This window comes from Geotrypetes seraphini, chromosome 15, assembly GCF_902459505.1.
Source record: "Geotrypetes seraphini chromosome 15, aGeoSer1.1, whole genome shotgun sequence".
In the NCBI taxonomy this organism is placed as follows: Eukaryota; Metazoa; Chordata; class Amphibia; order Gymnophiona; family Dermophiidae; genus Geotrypetes; species Geotrypetes seraphini.
The window spans coordinates 55,129,535-55,150,875 of NC_047098.1; the positions used below are offsets into that span (position 1 = coordinate 55,129,535).

The 21,341-nt window shown below is 42.7% G+C and overlaps 1 protein-coding gene across 2 annotated transcripts in view; it reads right to left on the reverse strand.

Moving 5' to 3' along the window:
- Positions 1-21,341, reverse strand: part of ZZEF1 (zinc finger ZZ-type and EF-hand domain containing 1) — a 227,694-nt gene that overhangs the window by 67,833 nt on the left and 138,520 nt on the right. For both annotated transcript variants that reach the window (XM_033921488.1, XM_033921487.1), the window contains exons 36-40: positions 18,927-19,189; positions 16,379-16,554; positions 15,959-16,106; positions 5,264-5,403; positions 1,275-1,552 (exon numbers count right to left, since the gene is read on the reverse strand). In XM_033921488.1, coding sequence (XP_033777379.1) covers positions 1,275-1,552; positions 5,264-5,403; positions 15,959-16,106; positions 16,379-16,554; positions 18,927-19,189 — 1,005 coding nt within the window. The remainder of the gene's footprint in view (positions 1-1,274; positions 1,553-5,263; positions 5,404-15,958; positions 16,107-16,378; positions 16,555-18,926; positions 19,190-21,341) is intronic.

Consider the following 21,341-nt stretch of genomic DNA (forward strand, 5'->3'; position numbering starts at 1 on the left):
TACAGTGAAGTACCCATTTTGAACTCTGCACAGATAACCACAAAGCAATTCTGTGTGCAATTCTGGAAGCCGCATTATCGCAAGGATGTGCTGAGACTGGAGTCGGTGCAGAGAATGGCCACCAGGATGGTCTCGAGACTCAAGGATCTTCCATATGAAGAACGGCTTGACAAATTACAGCTATACTCGCTCGAGGAGCGCAGAGAGAGGGGAGACATGATCGAGACGTTCAAGTATCTTATGGGCCGCATCGAGGCGGAGGAAGATATCTTCTTTTTCAAGGGTCCCACGACAACAAGAGGGCATCCGTGGAAAATCAGGGGCGGGAAACTACGAGGTGACACTAGGAAATTCTTTTTCACTGAAAGAGTGGTTGATCGCTGGAATAATCTTCCACTACAGGTGATTGAGGCCAGCAGCGTGCCTGATTTTAAGGCCAAATGGGATCGGCACATGGGATCTATTCACAGGGCAAAGGTAGGGGAGGGACATTAGGGTGGGCAGACTAGATGGGCCGTGGCCCTTATCTGCCGTCTATTTCTATATTTCTATGTTTCTAAGCAAGCAGAAGCTTTCAAAACCCACAATATTCATGTCTTCCTAGATACTAAAAACAAATAGAATTGAGAGGGAAAAATTAATGACCAATTGAATTACATAAATATTTAACTCCATGTGTAAGAACCACTGTGCTAAATTATTGCTTCTGTTCATCTAGTGTTAATCTATTCAATTATACCATAAAGAGAATACTAGCTTTAAGTATCTCCCAATAATACCAGCTCTTCAGAATTCTTTGATCCTCAGAAACACCACTCTGTGTTCAATAAGTTTTCACTACATAAAGCTGTATGTGTTCTGTCATCATAGGACCATTATATTTTTTCATTATTATTTTTATTTCATTAAATTAAGTGTTTCTTTTATACTAAAAGTGTTAAGTCTTATCAATTTTGGTACTCAGTTAATATTTGCTAGTACTTAGCTTTTCAATGTGGTCGGAATCAGGGACAGATATTGATAAGACTTAGCACCTTTTAGTATAAAAGAAACACTTAATTTAATGAAATAAAAATAATAATAAAAAATATAACGATCCTATGATGAAAGAACACATAAAGCTCTATGTAGTGAAAACCTATTGAACAAAGAGTGGTGTTTCTGAGGATCAAAGAATTCTGGAGAGGGGGTATTATTGGGAGATACTTGAACCTAGTATTCTCTTTATGGTATAATTGATTTGGTAATAGTATGAGTATAAAATCCCATAGCACCTGTCCAGACATACGGCTCCCAGACTGAAAAGAAGATGTATAGTTTTCCATCCTTCTGGCATGGTGCTTCCATCTCCTGTCAGCAGCAGCTTATGTTTGGCCGAGAGGACCTTAGACACAGCAGCATCCACTTCAGCAGGGGAAAGCCGGAGAATCAACTTTCCCACAAGGCCCAGAGTTAAGTGATAGGTTTCATTTAAGTGGCCAGCATTGGAGATTACAACCTGGAACATCAGTGGCAGGATCTGCTCTAGATTGATTAGAGAGACTGTGGAGCCCTGCAAAACAAAAAGGAAATGTTACCACAAATCTGCCTTAAAATACAGCATTATTGTGGAGTATTGTGGTCAATTTTGGAAGCCATATCTCACTAAGGATGTAAAAAGACATGAAGCAGTCCAAAGAAAGGCAACAAAAAATGGTATGGGTTTGCACAAGAAGAGACTGGAAGACCTGAATATGTATAACTCTAGAGGAGAGGAGGGGACAGGGAAAATATGATATAGATGTTTAAATACATGAAAAGATTTAATATAGAAGCAAATATTTTGCAGAGAAGTGAAAATGGTAAAACCAGAGGACATAAATTGAGGTTGCAGCGTGGTAAACGTAGGAGTAATATTAGGAAATTCTTTTTCATGGACAGGGTGCTTGATGTCTGGAAATTCCTTCTGAGGGAGGTGGTGGAGATGAAGACACAAGTGGAATTCAAAAAAGCATTGGATGAACACAAAGGATCTCTAAGTAGAAAACAAACGGTATAAACTGAACTAAGGTCAGCACCAGGCACACTTGCATGGTCTGTGTCCTGTATGGGTTGGGGAGAACTTCGTAGGAAACTATTAATTTGAAATGTGAGGACAGTGCTGGACAGATTTTTATGGTCAGTATCCCACAAATGACAGGAAAAGATGGCTTTGAGAGGCTGGAACAAGCTTTTGATGGCAATTCCAGCAGTTAGGACCTAAAAATCGTACTGGGTGGATTTCTCCAGTCTATGTCCCAGAAATACCAAAGAAAATAGACAATTTAACTGTGAATATATTAACACATGTGGCTATTGGGCAGACTAATGGACCATTTAGGTTTATCTGTCATCATATACTATGTCATTAACTTATATCATTTCTATGAATTCTTTTCAGTTTTGGTTAATGACTTTTCTGGGTAAACTTCACATGGTCTCACAGGCTACATAAAATGAAATGGTGGGCCCAATTCAACCTTTGGGCTACAGGTTGCCCACCACTGTGGTTTCTAGACAAGTGCAATTGCCAAAGATATTCAGATGCACTATGGGCCAGATTCTGTATAGGATGCCTACATTAGGCATTGCTAAGTGCTCAACTTTGGAATGCGTGCTCAACATTTTTTAAATTGGCATGGTAATTGACCGTGCCAGTTTTCAGCTAATCAGAAAAAAAAAAATTCAGATCAGCAATTAAGAGTTCTGCTCAGAACTTTTAAAACGCATAGAGATGCCTAGGTCAAGGTGCCCTCTGATACCCAATGACACTTACCTGAAAAGTAGGCGTGGTTAGGGATGGAGAATAGGTGTGGTAGACTTAGGTGTCACTAGGAAAAGCTAGGCGGGATTCTATAAAGGATGTCTAGTGGTTGACTGATAATCATGCTGAGCAATGCATAAAATGTAGGCACGCTTAAGCGCCATTTACAAAATCTGGCCCTATCTGGATAGTGGCTAGAGTTGACTCTTCAGATCTTCAATCTGTTATCTGGATAACTTAGGACAACCTTTTTAGGAGAGAGTCAGATAGTGCCTCTGAATACCACTACAGCCTGCCTCAGTACTAACCCAGATAGTGTAAGGGCAGCCCTGGGATTTATCTAGATAACAAGGATATTTGGTTTGCTAGCCAGATAATTTAGGATAACTGTGACAGAGGGTATGAAACCCTGTCATTTCCCTTGCTTGACACTGCTTCTCAGACTCAGAATAAACCTAAAGAAAACCCAGCACTCACCCTCCTGGCTAAGTTGTCTTACAACCAAAGCAGCACTGAGAAAGAAAGAGTTTCCTTCAGGGAGGGAGGGAGGGGAGAAGAATATGAAACCAGGAAGTGACTCTGAGGAACTTAAAAGACCGAGCCAGAGCCAGGAAGAAAGGTGCTAGAGGGAACAAGGAAGCTGGGAACTAGGGAAGCTGAATGGAAGGGCTGATCTGTTTTGCTGATAAGTTTGTTGGAGGTAAGACTCTACTACTGAAAGTCTCTGCCTTTATACTAAAACTCCACAAATATGGCTATGATAATAAATAGTTATACCAGTCCCAAAATGTAGAATAGACAATACAATATCTCAATGCTGGACTAGTGCAAACAGTTTCACATAATAACTTTGCTTTTTGCTGTTTCATGAGTATGCCTCAGCCCCACCACTCCTCCGCTGTGCTATCTTGTGACTGCGGGGAGATTTAAGTGGCACTTCATCATCGGCTGCTCATATTTTTTAACTGTGAAAATTATTCATGCATTCTTATAAAAATTGTTATCTTCTAATGTAAAAGTGATGTAAATACTTAGCTTGTCAGCCAACGTCTGGGAGTCTAACCTGACATGTTTCGCGCCAAATGGCGCTGTATCAAGGGTCTCCCGAGTACGCGCTAGTCATCCGACTCGTAGTAGTAGTCTTACTCTTAACATTACTACGAGTCGGATGACTAGCGCATACTCGGGAGACCCTTGATACAGCGCCATTTGGCGCAAAACATGTCAGGTTAGACTCGCAGACGTTGGCTGACAAGCTAAGTATTTACATCACTTTTACATTAAAAGATAACAATTTTTATAAGAATGCATGAAGAATTTTCACAGTTAAAAAATATGAGCAGCCGATGATGAAGTGCCACTTAAATCTCCCCGCAGTCACAAGATAGCACAGCGGAGGAGTGGTGGGGCTGAGGCATACTCATGAAACAGCAAAAAGCAAAGTTATTATGTGAAACTGTTTGCACTAGTCCAGCATTGAGATATTGTATTGTTTATACTAAAACTCTGCATTTATACTAGTTCCTGCTCAAAGCTGTGACCGAATACTGCCTAAAACTGTTTCCTGAACCTAGGATAAAGACTGTGTTTGGGGCATGGCAAGCCCTCCTGAGAATATGACCTGTGCTTAGTGAAAAAACTTGAGAAAAGCCCAGCTGTTTCTTTGAAGAACCAAACTTTATGGAGCCTGTGAAGAAACAGGCTCTGCACTGCTGTCTAATTAAAAAGTTCTTTTCCTGAATACTCCCGAGTGTGGTCTGTGTGTCTGTACAAACCTTCTCTTGGGGTACCATGCCCTACTGTCGCAATAACCATTTTGTTGTTTTAAATTATTCAGATAACCATGCTATCCAGATAAATTCTGAGGCTGCCCTGATTCTGAGGCTGCCCATATTCTGGCCCAGCACTATTCGGATCATACCAGGGTGGGCTGTAGGGACATTCAGAAGCAATATCTGTTTCCTAAAAAGGTTGTCCTAAGTCAGGGGTAGGCAATTCCAGTCTTTGAGAGCCGGAGCCAGGTCAGGTTTTCAGGATCTCCACCATGAATATGTATGAGATGGATTTGCAAGCACTGCCTCCTTGAGATGCAAATCTATCTCGTGCATATTTATTGTGGATATCCTGAAAACCTGACCTGGCTCCGGCTTTCGAGGACCGGAATTGCCTACCCCTGTCCTAAGTTATCCAGATAATGGATTGAATATCCCTATCCAAATATGTTCTGATGCTGACTGCATTATCTGGATAGTAGAACTAAATATCTGAATATTTTTTTTTACGTCTAAGGCCACTTAAAAAAACAACAACAACAAAAAAACCTGCCTACAGTGGCCAACTACTGACGTGAGACATGGCATGTGTGATAAAATACATGATGAAAATGGCACTAGGTATAATCTGATCCACAGATTCCATGGCAACCTAAACAAAGCTAGGAAAACAGGATTTCTCTTCAAGGAAGAAATATGCTATTCTTACCAATTTAAACATTGGTAACATGGCAGCCAGTAAACCCAGAATTCTCTCTTGTGAACATTCAGCAAACACCTGCTCTGGACTTGGCATCACTGGTTTATCCTCTATCTGCTTTTTGGATGAATCATCTGAATTTGAGGCATCTGTATCAAAACCAAACAAAATGAAAGCACACACTATTAGGATATCTGGAAAACAAAATATTTTGGAATAAAGGTTTTAATAAAAGCTTGTATTAAAGATACAATTTTTATAACTGTACCTGTAATAAAAATAAATTAGAGAGGGATATTAGGGGTTTCTTCTAAAGCAAATAGCAAGCTCCGAGACAGCTTTGGAACCAGACAAGTTAAGACTCAAGACAAGAGGCGACGTGGTATAGCAGTTCAGGCAGTGAGTTATGACCAAGAGAGATCCTAGGATTGATGGCTATGACTCCTGCTTTTTATTAACTTTCTAGATCTCTTCTATTGCCCTATGTCCAAGTTTAACCAAATCAGAACAGCACAGCACCAGGAATCCAGAGAACCAGAGATATCTCGAACAAAGTTTATTCAGCTTAGAAATTGAGCTCCAAGATCACAAGAAGCAGCAAAAGGGGGATTTGAACCTGGTTTCTCCAGCTGTCAGGCAGGTGCTCCAACTACTCCTCCACTCGGTGTATAGCGATAACTCAAGGAATGGCACAAAGGGTGCAATTTCCAACAACAAACAAGCTAAGTGCTAAAAATAAGCCCCTTACCTAGATCATTTAACTTCAGAAACTCAGCTTTTTCAATATTGCTGTCATAGCAAAAATATCAAAATAATTATTTAAAAAATGTATAACCCACTACATCTGTCAGTTCTGTACAGGTCCAATAAAACATACTAGTACATAAAAACACATACAACCACAAGACTTCATACAAAAAAGAAACAATTCAACTATAAAACATTCTAACATAAAACCTACAGATAAAAATGCTCAAATAAAATTGTTTTCAGACATTTTCTAAAATGCAAAAGCTCAGGCAGAGAGCTAATTTCTAAAGGTAGTATATTCCACAATGTTACACCTTGAATAGAAAGCATAGCTTGGCGTTGAATCAAAAGTTTAACACATTTAAATTATTTAACTTCCAATAGATTCATGTCATCAAAACATAATGATTGCGAAGTATGATACCTCTGAAACAGTAATGTCAAAGCAATAGGACTGCTATTGTTCAATACCTTGTAAATCAAGCACAAAGTCTTAAATTCAATTCATGCAGATACTGGCAGCCAATGTAGAGCTTGAAGGACAGGTCTAATATGATCAAATTTAGACATGCTTGTGATCAATCTAGTTACCACATTCTGAGATAACTATAAGGCCTGAATCATGCATTTAGGTAGTTCAAGATGCAATGAGTTACAATAGTCAAAAATTGGAAATACTATAGCAATTATTGCGAGAACTGACTGCAGCCATTCAGAAAGCAGCACAGGGCCAGGCGGGAGCGCGGTAAGCTTGTGCCTGACCTTCGCGCTCCTTACCTGGCTGGGAAATACACTGGACCACCAGGTACCACGACGGCGGCAGTGGGCGGGCGGACAGGTTTAAAATATGCAGCGGTGGTGTGGGGTTTAAAAATATGCAGGAGTGAGTTAAAAAAATTTGTACTGGGGGTACGTGGGAATGATTTATGGTACTGGGGATACAGGGGGCTATGGGGGATGATTTAAGGTACTGGGGGAGACTCGCCCTGTACTGGGCGGGAAGGCACTCGCGTATGAGAATGAGGTCTTGGAAAAAAACACTGGAAGTACAATAGATTGATTGAGATGAAATTCTGAAACCACTTTAGGTAAGAATTTAGGATGAGTAGGGAGGACCACCTTATCATGATGGAAAACTGAAAGGTGGATCAGCAACTAACGCCTGCAGTTCATTGACTCTTCGAGCAGATGTGAGGGCAATGAGAAACACCACTTTCCAAGTGAGATACTTCAGATGAGCCGTAGACATTGGTTCAAATGGAGACTAAATCAATTGAGCAAGAACAACATTGAGATCCCAAACCACTGGAGGCTGTTTGAGAGGAGGTTTGACATTGAAAAGTCCTTTCATAAATTTTGAAACCACCGGAAGAGCAGAGAGGAGTTTCCCTTCAATAGGCTGATGAAAAGCAGCAATTGCACTAAGATGGACTCGAATGGATCTAGACTTCAGGCCAGAAGTAGACAAGTGCAAAAGATAATCCAAGAGAGAAGCCAAGGAGGTATCTCGAGGCTCCATGTCATAAGAGATGCACCACGTAGAAAATCTAGTCCATATTTGGTGGTAGCATTGTCTAGTGGCAGGCTTTCTAGAAGCCTCTAAAATGTCTCTTACAGGTTGAGAAAACTGAAGAGGAGTTATGTTGAGAGAGAGGTACCAAGCTGTAAGGTGCAGAGACTGCAAACTGGAATGAAGTAGAGATTCTTGACTTTGTGTAAGCAGAGACAGAAAAACTGGTAGAGGGTATGGCTCCCTGGTGCTGAGTTGAAGTAGAAGGGAGTATCACGGTTGTCTCGACCACCAAGGAGCTATCAGAATCATGGTGGCATGATCGTTCTTCAATTTGACAAGAGTTTTGAGAATGAGAGGGAATGGTGGGAATAAATACAGGAAGAGATTCGTCCATTCCAGTAGAAAAGCATCTGCCTCGAGGCGATGAGGAGAATATATCCTGGAGCAGAACTGAGGCAGTTTGTGGTTGTAGGGAGATGCAAAGAGATCTATCTGAGGAGTCCCCCACTGAGAAAAAAATGTGATGAAGAGGCGAGGAATTGAGTGTCCATTTGTGAGGTTGCAGAAGATGACTCAATTTGTCCGCTAAACAGTTTTTCACCCCTTGGATGTAAACAGCTTTGAAGAAGGTGTTGTGGAGGATTGCCAAGTCCCAAACCTTCAGAGCTTCTTGACAAAGGGAGAGAGATCCCGTTCCTCCCTGCTTGTTGACATAGTACATGGTGACTTGGTTGTCCGATCCAATGAGGACTACCTGGTCGTGAAGATGTTGAAAAGCTTTGAGAGCACTGAAGATCGTTCTAAGTTCCAACAGATTGATATGACACTGACGGTCCGTGCTGGACCAGTGGCCTTGAGTACAGAGATTGTCGAGGTGAGCCCCCCAAGCATAGGTCGAAGAATTTTTCATGAGGACCTTCTGATGAGGTGGCGTCTGAAACAGTAATCCTCTGGAGAGATTAGAAGAGAGCATCCACCAGCAGAGAGACTGTCTCAATGAAGGAGTGACTAATGTGGCGAGACACTGAGATGCCAGTGTCCACTGAGGAATTCGGAGGTGAAGTCTGGCAAAAGGAGTCACGTGTACTGTGGAGGCCATGTGACCTAGTAGTACCATCATGTGTTTTGCTGAGAGTGAAGAGTGGGAAGACACTTTGTGACAGAGCTGAAGAAGAGTATCCAGACGTTGTTGAGGAAGGAATGCTCTGAGTTGGATAGTGTCCAGAACAGCTCCAATGAACTGTAGATTCTGAGAGGGCTGAAGTTGGGATTTGGGAAAGTTGATTTCGAATCCCAAGCTTTGTAGGAACCATGTAGTCCGTTGGGTTGCTACAATAACCCCCTGAGATGTTGAATCTTTGATGAGCCAGTAGCCTAGGTAGGGAAACACCTGAAGACCATGGTTCCTTAAAGCTGCTGCTACCACTACAAGGCACTTGGTGAACACTCTGGGAGATAATGCCAGGCCAAAAGGTAGCACTCTGTATTGAAAATGCAGATTCCCCACCCGAAATCTGAGGTACTGACGGGAGGCCGGATGAATGGGGATGTGAGCAGTGTTCCCGCTAAGGTGCGCTGGCCTGCGCGCGCGCACAAAATATTACATCGCAGCGCAAAGTTTCTCTTCACAGCGCACACACGCGTCGCAAAGGTAAGGGGAGGTAAGGTAAGGGGACGCATTGGGGGGATTGCACTTCCCCACAATTGCCATGCTTCGGTTCCTCTTCTTCCTTCCTTCCTCCCCCCCCCCCCGCGGGACCCTGCGGCACCATCAACTCTTACTCCCTCTAATGTCGGCCCTGCAGCTCCAGACTTCCTCGCACCTTCTCCCCTCCCCCTTTGGATCGCTATTATTTTAAATGTTATAGCCGCGGAGCTGTATCCATCAGTGGAGATGTCTAACCTCGGCCTGCCCCGGAACTCTTACTGCAACAGTGACTTCCTGTTCCTGCCTAGACGGGCGGCTGCTGCAGTAAGAGTTCCGGGGCAGGCCGAGGTTAGACATCTCCACTGATGGATACAGCTCCGCGGCTATAACATTTAAAATAATAGCGATCCAAAGGGGGAGGGGAGAAGGTGCGAGGAAGTCTGGAGCTGCAGGGCCGACATTAGAGGGAGTAAGAGTTGATGGTGCCGCAGGGTCCCGCGGGGGGGGGGGGAGGAAGGAAGGAAGAAGAGGAACCGAAGCATGGCAATTGTGGGGAAGTGCAGAGCTGCAGGGAAGAGTGTTGCGGTACCCAGCTGGAGGGAGAAGGAAGATGAGGGAGGGAATTAAAGGAGATGCCAGGGCTTGGAGCATAGGAGGAAGGTATGCCAGTCTAAGGGAAAAGGAAGGGGGAGATGTGAGAGCATGGAGGGGGAACGAAAGATGGAAGAAAAGGAAAGGAGAGAGATGCCAGAGAATCAGGGAAGGGGAGATACCAGACTATGAGGAGAGGTGTGGGAGAGGGAAGGCGAGGAGAGAGATGCCAGACCAATGGGGTGAAAGGAGAGATGGAAGGGGGAGGCATACAGTTTCTGGAAGGGGCATAGAAGGAGAGAAGATGCCATATAGGGGAAGAGAGACGGCAGACAGTGAATGGAAGGAAGAGAGTTACAAGAAGATGAGGAAAGGAGAAACCACAGAAGACAAAGGTAGAAAAAAATTTCTATTTATTTATTGCTTTAGGAGACATGTGTCACTGTTTCTGTGAAGCATTGTATGCAGAGTCCAGCTTCTTGCTGGTTCAATTTAACCTTTGTCTATGTATTTTTATTTTATCCCCCCTTTTACAAAACTGTGAAGCGTTTTTAGCACCAGCCTTGGTGGTAGCAGCTCTGATGCTCAGAATTTTATGAGCATCAGAGCTGTTACCTCCGTAGCTAAAATCCACACTACAGTTTTGTAAAAGAGGGAAGGGTTAGTTTGTGATTACATATTCCTTACTAGGCGAAGGTGTTTTCTGTGTTCTGTGTGTTCGAAAGACATGGTTTTCTGTTAGGATTGACGGTGTAGGATTGATCTGTGCTGGTCTGGCTTGTTTAGTTTTACAATGGGTGTATTGATGTACTGCTCACTGCAATATGTAAGATGCTGCCTTTTCCTAGGTACTCATGTGTGACGTGTGGTTTGTTACTAAAAATCATGTTTTTCTTACAGATGGGGGGGGGTGCCAAAAAATGATGGGCCCCGGATGTTACATATGCTAGGTACGCCACTGTATGTAAAGATACCAGAAAGCTGGCGTAGCAAAAACTTCTAAGTTTTGAGTATTTAACCCTCCCACAATCTCACGGGCACTCGTTTCAAGTTTATTGAGATTTTGATTTAAACGCAATATCAAATATTTTCAATGCGTATAACAAAAATAAATTTGGGGAAATAAATAAAACCATTTGAACCAGTGTTCCCGCTAAGCTGCGCTGGCGTGCGCTGGCGCACAAAATATTACATCGCAGCGCACACGTTTCTCGTCACAGCGCACGATCGGAAGAGGCGTACGGCAGATGGCAGGGCGGCGAGAGGAGAATCGGGCGAGTTGGCTCATAACTTGCTGGCGCCCGATATTTTTGGCTCACGGTGAAAAAAGTTTGCTCACAACACCCGCCCGCTTAGAGGGAACACTGGATGTGAGTGTAAGCCTCCTTGAGATCCAGAGAACATAACAAATCGTTCTGATCTAGAAGGGGATAAAGGGACGCCAGGGACAGCATACAAAATTTTTCTTTGACTAAAAATTTGTTGAGAGCCCCGAGATCCAGAATGGATTGCAGATTGCCCGTCTTCTTCGGAACTAAGAAGTAACGGGAGAATAACCCCCTGCTCTGCTGTTTCAAAGGAACTTCCTCGATGGCACAGACATGAAGCAGAGCTTGAACTTCCTGAAGAAGAAGGGCGGTCTGGGATGGATTGGAAGGATACTCCCTTGGAGGAAGCTCTGGTGGAATCTGAAAGAAATGAAGAGTATCCTTCCCTGATTATTGACAACACCCAGAGGTCAGATGTAATGGTCTCCCATCGATGGGAAAAATGGATGACCTCCTATGGGGGAAGGGAGGACAGAGGCAGAACGATGGAGGTTATGCTCTGTGTGAGACAGTCAAAAAGGCTGAGCAGCCTTAGATGCAACAGAAGGCAGAGGTTTCTGTTGCTTCTGTTGCTGTTGTTTCTTGGCGAGTACTCGAGTATAAGGAGCCGCCCTTGGAGGATAACGCCTCTGGAAAGTTGGAAGAGGTCGAGAAGGCTTAGGCTTTGGTCTGACAATTGAAGCAAAAGATTTTTCATGCTCAGACAACTTCTGGGTGGCGGCATCTATGGATTCATCAAAAAGGTCATTGCCCTCACAAGGAATATTAGCCAGATGATCCTGAAGATTAGGGTCCATATCAATGGTGTGAAGCCAGGGCAGGAGGCGCACGCTACTGAGAATGTAGTGACCCTGGAAGAAAGTTCAAAGGCATCGTAAGATGACTGGAGAAGATGTAGTCGGAGTTGAGCCAAGGTAGCACCGAGCTCCAGAAACTCCACATGTCTATGTTCATCCAAGTTCTTCATAAAACTTGGAAGATGGTCAATCAAAAACTTCAACTAAGTCGTGAAGATGAAATTGTAATTTAGGACTCTAGAGGCCATCATGGAATTCTGATAAAGGCGACGGCCAAACTTGTCCATGGTCTTGCCCTCTATTCCAGAAGGCAGACTCTGGAAGAATGGGTCCTCCTTAATGAAAATTCCACAAGAAGGGATTGATGAGATAACTGTGAATTCCCAAATCCCTTGAAATGTAGTGTTCTATACTTTGATTCCAATTTACCTGGAACAGCAGGTATCGCATAAGGAGTCTCTAGATTTCTTTTGAAAGTTTGAAACAAAAGCCTATTAAGAGGAAGCTTGAGGGACTCCGCAGGAGGCTGAGGCAGATGCATTTCCTCTAAATACTCCTTAGAATATTTAGAACCAGCGTCCAATTTAATTTCCAGGTCGTCAGCCATTTGACGAAGAAAGGAGGAAAAAGATAATTGATCTGCTAGAGCCTGGCCTCGAGAAGGACTCGATGACCTTGAGGCGCCTCGAGTGGAGAAGGAAGGCGAAGCCGCTCTAGAATACTGGTAACCCAAAGAATACACAGACTTGGAGGAGGCATTGGAATCAGCTGAGTCCTTGGGGTCTGGAAGTGGAGACCTCGGTCGAGGGGTTGGAGGCCTAGAAGAGATGTAAGGTCTGGATTGAGGCCTGGACGAGGAAGGCTTTTCTGTGGAAGAAGACCTGCGCCTCAATGGATGCCTCGATGAGTGCCTCGATCTATGACAAGAGTGCTGCCTGGAAGTAGGTCTCGGTTGAGATCGAGGAGAGTTTGCCCTATGCCTGGAGACGGGCAGTGCCGCTGTTGAATGAATAGGGTTAGAAGCTGTAGATCGAAACCCCATATACTCAGTGGTTTGGATCGAGGAATCTTGAAGCACTCCCAAAGACTTGGCTCCTTGCATAGAGTATGAAGATTCCAATCGAGACACTTGCAAAGACTCGACTCCTTGTATAGAGTGTGTAGATTCCAGACCAGACACTCGCAAAGACTCAACTCCTTGCATAGAGTGTGTAGACTCAGCTCGAGACACAGGCAGGGGACTTGACCTCACGGGAGACTGCTGATTGCTGAGGCTGGACTGCAGGAAACAGAGTCGAGGCAGGAATGTATCTGGTCAGTAACTGAACAAATTTCTGCTCTAACATGGTCTGGAGAGAAGCCTGCAATTGTGGATTCAAGTCTGAAACTGGATCACTTCCTGAGGCTATAAAGTCCGAGGTGGCAGTAGAAGCATGCTTTGGCTTGGACTGATGCTTGGATAATTTGAAGACCACCGCAGGAACCTTCTGCTTAGGTATCTGACCTGAGGGAAGCTCAGGGGAAGATAAAGCAGGTGTACTCAAGGCCAAAGACGATCCAAATGAGGAAGGTCTGATGAGACTCAAGGTCGGAGTTATGGAAGCAGGAGGACCCTCGGCTAAAGTCTGGACCGAGTCAGGACCCGAGGTTGAAGGTGTAGCCGAAGAGTCCATCCTGAACAGCTTTTCCACTTGAACTCGACGACGTTTAAGGGCTCTAGGTTGAAGAGAGCACAACGCGGGCACGACTTTGGACTATGGTCAGGTCCGAGACACTTAAGACACCAGCGGTGTGGGTCTGTGAGAGAAATTGCACGCTTGGACTGGCTACACTTCTTGAAGCCCGTTACTGGCCGGGACATAGAAGGGAAGATAGCTGCTGCGAAGTTGAAGCCCGCAGGCTGCGGGTGAGTGACCTGCCCCGCCAGTCAGTCGATGGAAAAAATAAGTCTCTTTTTTTTTTAAACAGAAAATAAAGAAATGAACACATCGATTCACGAAAGAACTAACACAAACCATGGTGAAGAGAAGGCACAAAGCAACGAAGTTTCACAAAGAGCGTCAAAGACAGACTTCTTGGCTCCGCGGAAAACTGAGATCTGAGGAGACTCGCGCGGTGCGGCAGACTCAAAACTTCTACGTTTCTCCAAGCAAATCTGCTTGCGAGGCTGTCCGCATCCGGGCTCCGTGGATGACATCACCCACATGTGAGAATAGGCTGCCTGCATGTCCTGGGATAATGACCTATTAAGACTTAATACTATCGACTCTAGCTGCTTAGTAGACACAGATTGAGATTTAGTGCAACATTCATCTGAAGGTGAAGATAGAACTGGTAAAGGAACATCTTAAAAGTTGCTTACAGTATTCTGTATTTTAACTAGAAGAATAAATCTTGACTTGAAAACTAGCAGTCATTCTGGGGTGTATGCACGGTAGTCAATTTTCTGACAACCTGCATCACCAATTCTATCATCAAAATAATCCTTTTTTATGTCAATGTAGCATTTCTATATTTTTCCAATTGGGCTTTATATGCTTCCATAGTATATGCATCAGGATACTTTCGCTACAGGTGTTCCTTATGCCATAATTCTTGCCATAATTGCACGCTTGGACTGGCTACACTTCCTGAAGCCCGTTACTGGCCGGGACATAGAAGGGAAGATAGCTGCTGCGAAGTTGAAGCCCGCAGGCTGCGGGTGAGTGACCTGCCCCGCCAGTCAGTCGATGGAAAAAATAAGTCTCTTTTTTTTTTTAAACAGAAAATAAAGAAATGAACACATCGATTCACGAAAGAACTAACACAAACCATGGTGAAGAGAAGGCACAAAGCAACGAAGTTTCACAAAGAGCGTCAAAGACAGACTTCTTGGCTCCGCGGAAAACTGAGATCTACTACATAAACTGGTATGCTACTCTGGTATATGGTCTTGAGAAGTTGGCACCCTTAAAAACTGTGGTGCCATGACAAGGTAATATTGCCCCCAGTTCTTTATTCAGTTGAAGACCTTAAAGCAGGGGTGTCAAATCCCTCCCCGAGGGCCACAATCCAGTTGAGTTTTCAGGATTTCCCCAATGAATATGCATAAGATCTATTAGCATACAATGAAAGTAGTGCATGCAAATAGACCTCATGTATATTCATTGGGGAAATCCTGAAAACTCAACTGGATTGTGGCCCTCGAGGAGGGATTTTGACACCCCTGCTTTAAGGTCTTCAACTGAATAAAGAACTGGGGGTAATATTACCTTGTCATGGCACCACAGTTTTTAAGGGTGCCAACTTCTCAAGACCATATACCAGAGCAGCATACCAATTCTCTACAGCCTCAGAGAGCTCCATAGTATCTAAGCCTTCCAATTTTGATAATCAAGTTTGCTTCAACTACACTAGGTCTAATTCTTCCCTCATTGAAAAACTAATTGTTCTTTCCTGCTTATCGCGTATTTTCATACAATAAGGTACAGTCAGTTTAATTGTCAGTCCAGAGAACAACCTCAGTCAAAACAGTCAGATAAGACCTTTTTGGGATTTTAGGGTCTACAAAACATAGATCCAAAATGTGTCCTCCGGCTTGATGTTTGCTACCAGATACAATCTGACACCAACCAATTTAACAAAATTGTAGCGTAGTTTTTAGCACTGGCCGCAAAGCTTCGACGCTCATACGAATTCTATGAGCGTCTGAACTGTTACGCCATCGCTGGTGCTAAAAACCACACTACAGTTTTGTAAAAGGTGGAGACTATTAGGAAGATCAGTTAAATCATTCTTAATCAAACAACATATAAATTAAAATCATCTAACAAAATGGTATTCTTGGAATTGATCTTATTTACCAACAATATATCCACAAAAGCAATAATGTAGGTTCTTTAAGTACTTCCTGAATTTTCTCTATACAGCTGAGCTACAGGAAAACATAGAAGCTTAGTGAAAAAAACATGTGCCAGTGAGCAGTATACCTGTAACCATGAAAAAATGTGATACACCAGTGGAAATGTAAAAGCTTACAAATGTCCAACAGGCCATTTTTGTCTCTTATTAAAGAGGCAAAGCATTCTTAGTAATTACCTGGAACACCTGAGGAGACTCTGCCCTGTAAAGTTTGATCAGAAGAGTCTTTCTTTGGAATTTCTACACCAGAGATATATTTTTTAGGCTGCAAATGCCGATTTTTATGAATGTCAAATTCAACTGATTCCCTAGAATCTTCTTTACCCTTGAAAAAAAAAAAGAAAGAAAAATGTAAAAATTAGAAATCTATGCATTTAAATGAATGCAAATCAAAACCTGGGAATTGAATTAAAGAGCTTCAAATCAATAACTAGATATGCACACTCCTGTATTAGGGGATCAGATACAAGATAATGTATTTACAGAATACCAACCTGATTCTAAATATGAGAAATTGACTTATAATGGATATATAGCTGATTCAGCAGGATAATATCTGTCTAAGTTATAATAATCGTTGGAAGCATTAGTACTTACACTGGCAGGAACTAGAGGAGCTGTCAAGTTACCAGTAGTTTGTAATGTTTTATTCCCTGCAATATTCTCTACAGTCTCAATCACACCATCATCAGAAGACCTGACAGATGTAACCTCCATTTCTGAAGAGGATTCACTATTGGTCCACATGGAGAGAAGGGCAGAAGCTCTCAAACCTGAAGCAAACATCAGTAAAAGACATATCTCAGTACCATGCCCTTACGCTATTTGACTACTGGAAATCTAAGCCGCAAATCTATCGTAACGGCTTAAGTATCAAAGTTAAGCCAGGGATATCATGCCAGGGGGAGAGGGATAACTGTGGAGAGGGCTGACCTCATCTTTACCACCTTCACCATCAAAACAGGCACTTATGACTGCCTCGGTGCAGGTGCAGATGGCAACATGTAGAATTTTTTTGGTAACCACATATATCCCCTATTGGAAATGGTGCACACACATCAATACCATATCATACAGTTTCTTATATCTCACAAATTTCAACTAGGATTCACTGCAGTTTATAATATGAATTAGAGATAAGTTATTACAGTTACAATGAGATTCTAGAAGACATAACTGGACAAAGATCTTGAGAGTTACAAGGAGAAGAGATATGTTTAACATTTTTCTGAAACTATAGTAGGAGGGAAGTTGGTGCAGATATAGCAATAGGCTATTCACAGGGAGCCTGGAATTCGAAGACAGACTTAAATAGGGTTTCCCTCCCCCCCCATTAAACATGTTTAGGAGAAGGAAATGTCAGTTTAAAGCATTGTGCTATTCTTGAGTTATGAGAAGTTTAATGTCTGATGTTAGTCCATTAGAGTTCTCACCATGTATTGCTTTGTAGGCCATGCAGGCCACCTTGAACTGGCCTTTTTTAAAAAAAAATTATTATGGACAGCCAGTGTAAATCTCGCAATAGCGGACTGGCCTTCTCAATATCTTAGGCTCACTCAAACCACACCTCTTTGCAATCTATGCATAGTCTGGCTTTCTAAAGTTGTCATTTGCACACGTACTGTAGTTTACTAACTCCCTCTTTTACTAAGGCGCGCTCGCTGATTTAGCGAGCGCCAAATGCTAACATGCCCATTATATTCTATGCCTACTGAAAATCGCTATTGCAACAACAATAATTATTTAAATTTCAAATGTTTACTATCAATAATAATAAAAGGCTAAGCGCGCATGTGCTTTTCAAAGAGCATGATTCCTGGTGGCGTGAGGTGTGCCTCCGTGCCGAATTCGATTTTTGAACACGGAGGCAGGCCAGAACACGGAGACACTCCCCCCTCGCCGTCACTCACCGCCAGAGTCTGCCGCTGATTCGGAGGGGTAGGGGGGGGCACAGGCGCACCTGCCAGGATCTTCTCACCCTCCTCACCCGCCCGCCGTGGCTCCTCTCTCGAACCGCACCAAGCGGGGATCGAGAGAGGAGCTGCGGCGTCGGCTTTCAAGTGAAACACGGGCGGGCGGGCGGGCGGCCGCAGACAGGAGGCTGCCGAAGCCGGAAACGAAGCTTCCCGGGGGCGGGGGGGACGGCACGGCAAGCGACGGCAAGGAGGGAGTGGGAGCAGGCCGCAGAGGCTGTCAGTGCCTGCAGGCCGTGGCGGCATTAGGTAGATGTCTGTGGAGGTAAGGGTTGCTGCTGGACATGGGAAGAGGTGCTGATGGACAAAGGGGGGGGGGCAAAAAAAATGAAAGAGTGAACTTTGGGGTGATTGAATGGGATGGGAGGGTTTCATTTATAAGAGTGGGGTAAATGGTTATTATATTAAATGTGAATGTACTGATGTAAGAATTTATTATAAATATAGTAAACATTTGAAATTTAAATAATTATTGCTTTTGGTATTTTGAGTAGGTTTACTGTGTATATATAACACTATTTAACAAAGTGAATTTAGCTCCGTGCTAATTGATTCATTATATTCTATGGAGGCGTTAGCCTTTAGCGTGCGCTAAATCGATTAGCATGCACTAAATCGGCTAGTGCGCCTTAGTAAAAGGACCCCTAAGTTTATTAAAATTTGATATACCACCCTTCAGGTAAAATCGAAGCAGTAGGTGATCTACATGTATGAAAGCTGATATTTACTCACGGGGATCTTTCTAAAAATAAGGGCCATGATTTCCCAAGGTCAACTGTTTTGGGCAGAACAGTAAATACACATTCACAAGATTTCAATGAAAGTTTCAGCACAAACATTTGCACCTGCCTCAGAGCAGGATGTGTCAAAATGGAAGCCCCATTTAATGGACAGTCCCATTTTCAAAAGAAACCCTGTGAAAACAGGCATGAAGGCCTGTGAAGGCCTCTGTAAATCTCACATGCAGTTTCAAAATCATCTCTTAATTTATCTGGCCAACTATATACAAATTATTGATGAGTATTCATTTTGGATATCACAAAAACCCGAGAGCTTGAGAACTTTTGAAAACAAAGCTACAGATCACTAAATTAAGAGAAGCAATAAAGCTGGACTTTTATAGGCAAATCTTCTGGCAACTAGCAAGTACAACCAAAAACATCAGATCTTACTTTTTCCTTGCTGTGCTTTCACAAGGCAGTCTGCGATAAGCTCCATGCAGTGAGCCTGCAGCACTTTGGCTTGAGAAAGAACCTGTGGATCAAGTCTCTCCCCCTCTACTTCTTCCTCACTTGCCAAGTCCGAACAGTAGAGAGCCAAGGCAGTGAAGAGCAGCCAGGAATAGTTATGTATGTAAGGCTGGGTGAGTCTCTGACGATCGCTGATTCGAATTGTGACCATTGGATACACAGTAATGCTGTGAGTGGGTAAATGGCTGAAACAGGAAAGAGCAGATAATTCAGGAGGGCTCAGCAAGCTTAAAAAAATTTATTATTTTTTCAAGATGCTAATAGTTCCATAAAAACATTTTTCTCATCTACTTTTAGTTCTCTGTTGCAACACAAAATTTTATCTACACAAAAAAGCATGCTGGTTATATAGGTGAGATTTTTTAAATAAGTTATGTTGTTACTTTAGAATTCCAGTTCTTAAATATTTGAAAAACAATTCTGTGTGATATGTGAATCAAGGCTGCATTTTAATCACAGTTAACTCTGCGATTAATGCATTAATGATTAATCACAATTTTAAAAATTAATCACATTGCAGTGTTTCCTATCTCCTCCAAACATCTCTTCTGCTTTCTTCCACTCTCAATCTCTGTCCTCAGCACAATCCAACATCTTTCCTCCCATCCACAATTCAACATCACCTCCCCTGCACCAGTCTATCTTAAAGGTGGTTTTCTGATCTTCTCCAGCAGCAGCAGCATTGCACATATGTTGCCTGCAACCTTGTCCGATGCTTTGCCTCCGACCTGTTCCACCCAGGCAGAAACAGGAAGTGATGTTAGAGGGCAGGATGGGCCAGAGGGAAAGCGTCAGAGAAGGCCACAGGCAGCATATATGTAATGCTGCCACTTTTGGGAATCAACAAAAGACTACCTTTAAGGTAGATTGGTAGGGGGAGGCAGATTCTGAACCCCAGGTAGGGGGTGAAGCGTGAACTGAAAACAAACAAACAAAACAGGAAGGGCCACCAATGGAAATTATACCGATGAAGTGATCTTCAACAGCCACAAGAAGAGCTTAGTGCTATTCAACACTAAGTTTATTCATGGGGTGGGGGGAGAGAGAATCAGTCTCAGGAAAGAAAGAGATAATGGATCTGTGGGAAGAGGAGAGAGAGAAAGGAAGGAAGAGATGTTGGATCTAGGTGTGGGAGAGAGAGAGATGGGAATTGCGGTTACAATCATAGCAGTTTACATATTCTATACCTGTTCAGAATCAAAAGGAACTTTGCAGTTGGAAATAAAATACCTTTAGTTTTAAAAATTTTAATTTTAAAAATTTAATTGTATGATTATTCACAATTATAAATTCTAATCAAAAGGCAGCCCTAATTTAAAAAAAATTGTCCTTATTGGATTACAATGCCAGACACAAAGAGGTTCATTGGATAAAGCTTTTTCCATATGCAAAGTATGCTTTATCTAAGGAAAAGGAGTCTCATAAAATCATGCAGCCATATACACTACAAGTGTAAAAAGTAAATGAGCTGAAAGATCATGTCTACCTTTACATGAACATAAGCAGCCTTTTATAAAATTATCCACAACTATAAACAATAAAACAGAATTGTTATATAATAGTTCATCAGTTACTAATAAAAGTTTCATAAAAAATGGGTTTTCACATTTTGCTAAATTAGTAGTCTTGTACCAATTTTAAAAAATGGAAAATTTGGTCTCAACCAATAATTTTTTTTCCTTGAGTCCTACCAGACCAGTCTAGATGAATGAGTTATGCTTCTACCAGCAGATGGAGACAGAGATCAAATGTTTCCAGCTATATCCAGCTCATAGTACTTCAGTTTTATTCTGCAAGATAGCAAATGTGGACCTCCTAAATGTTACCTTTCTGGGCAAAAGAGTAAGGGGTCCAATAGCCATCTCTAGACCATCTCAACCCCTCAGGGGGAGGATGAAAGAAAGTAAATTATATTTCTAAATGATTTAACATAACCCATCAGTTAAACTCAGGGTGGGATTCTGGACTGGTCCAGTAGGACTCGAGGAAAGAATATTAAATTATGTAAGACCAAGTTTTCCTTTCTAATCAGCCACCAAACCAAAAATGGGATTTTGCAAAGCATCCATTACACTGAATGGAATGAGAAACACTTGTTCTGAAGGTGGCATCCTCTTTGACATGCACATCTAACATAGCAAATTAACATAAAGATGCCCATTCCTACAAATCTCTGTCAGTGATGCTGAAGGAGCTTTCATTCAAGAAACTGTCAGTCCTCTGGTTGAATGTACTTAGCCCTGAGGGAATCGGCTGTCCCTTTAGAAAATAGATCAATCAGATCACTTCCTGAAGCCACCAAACAATAGAATACTTCCCCTTTCTTTGGACTCCTGA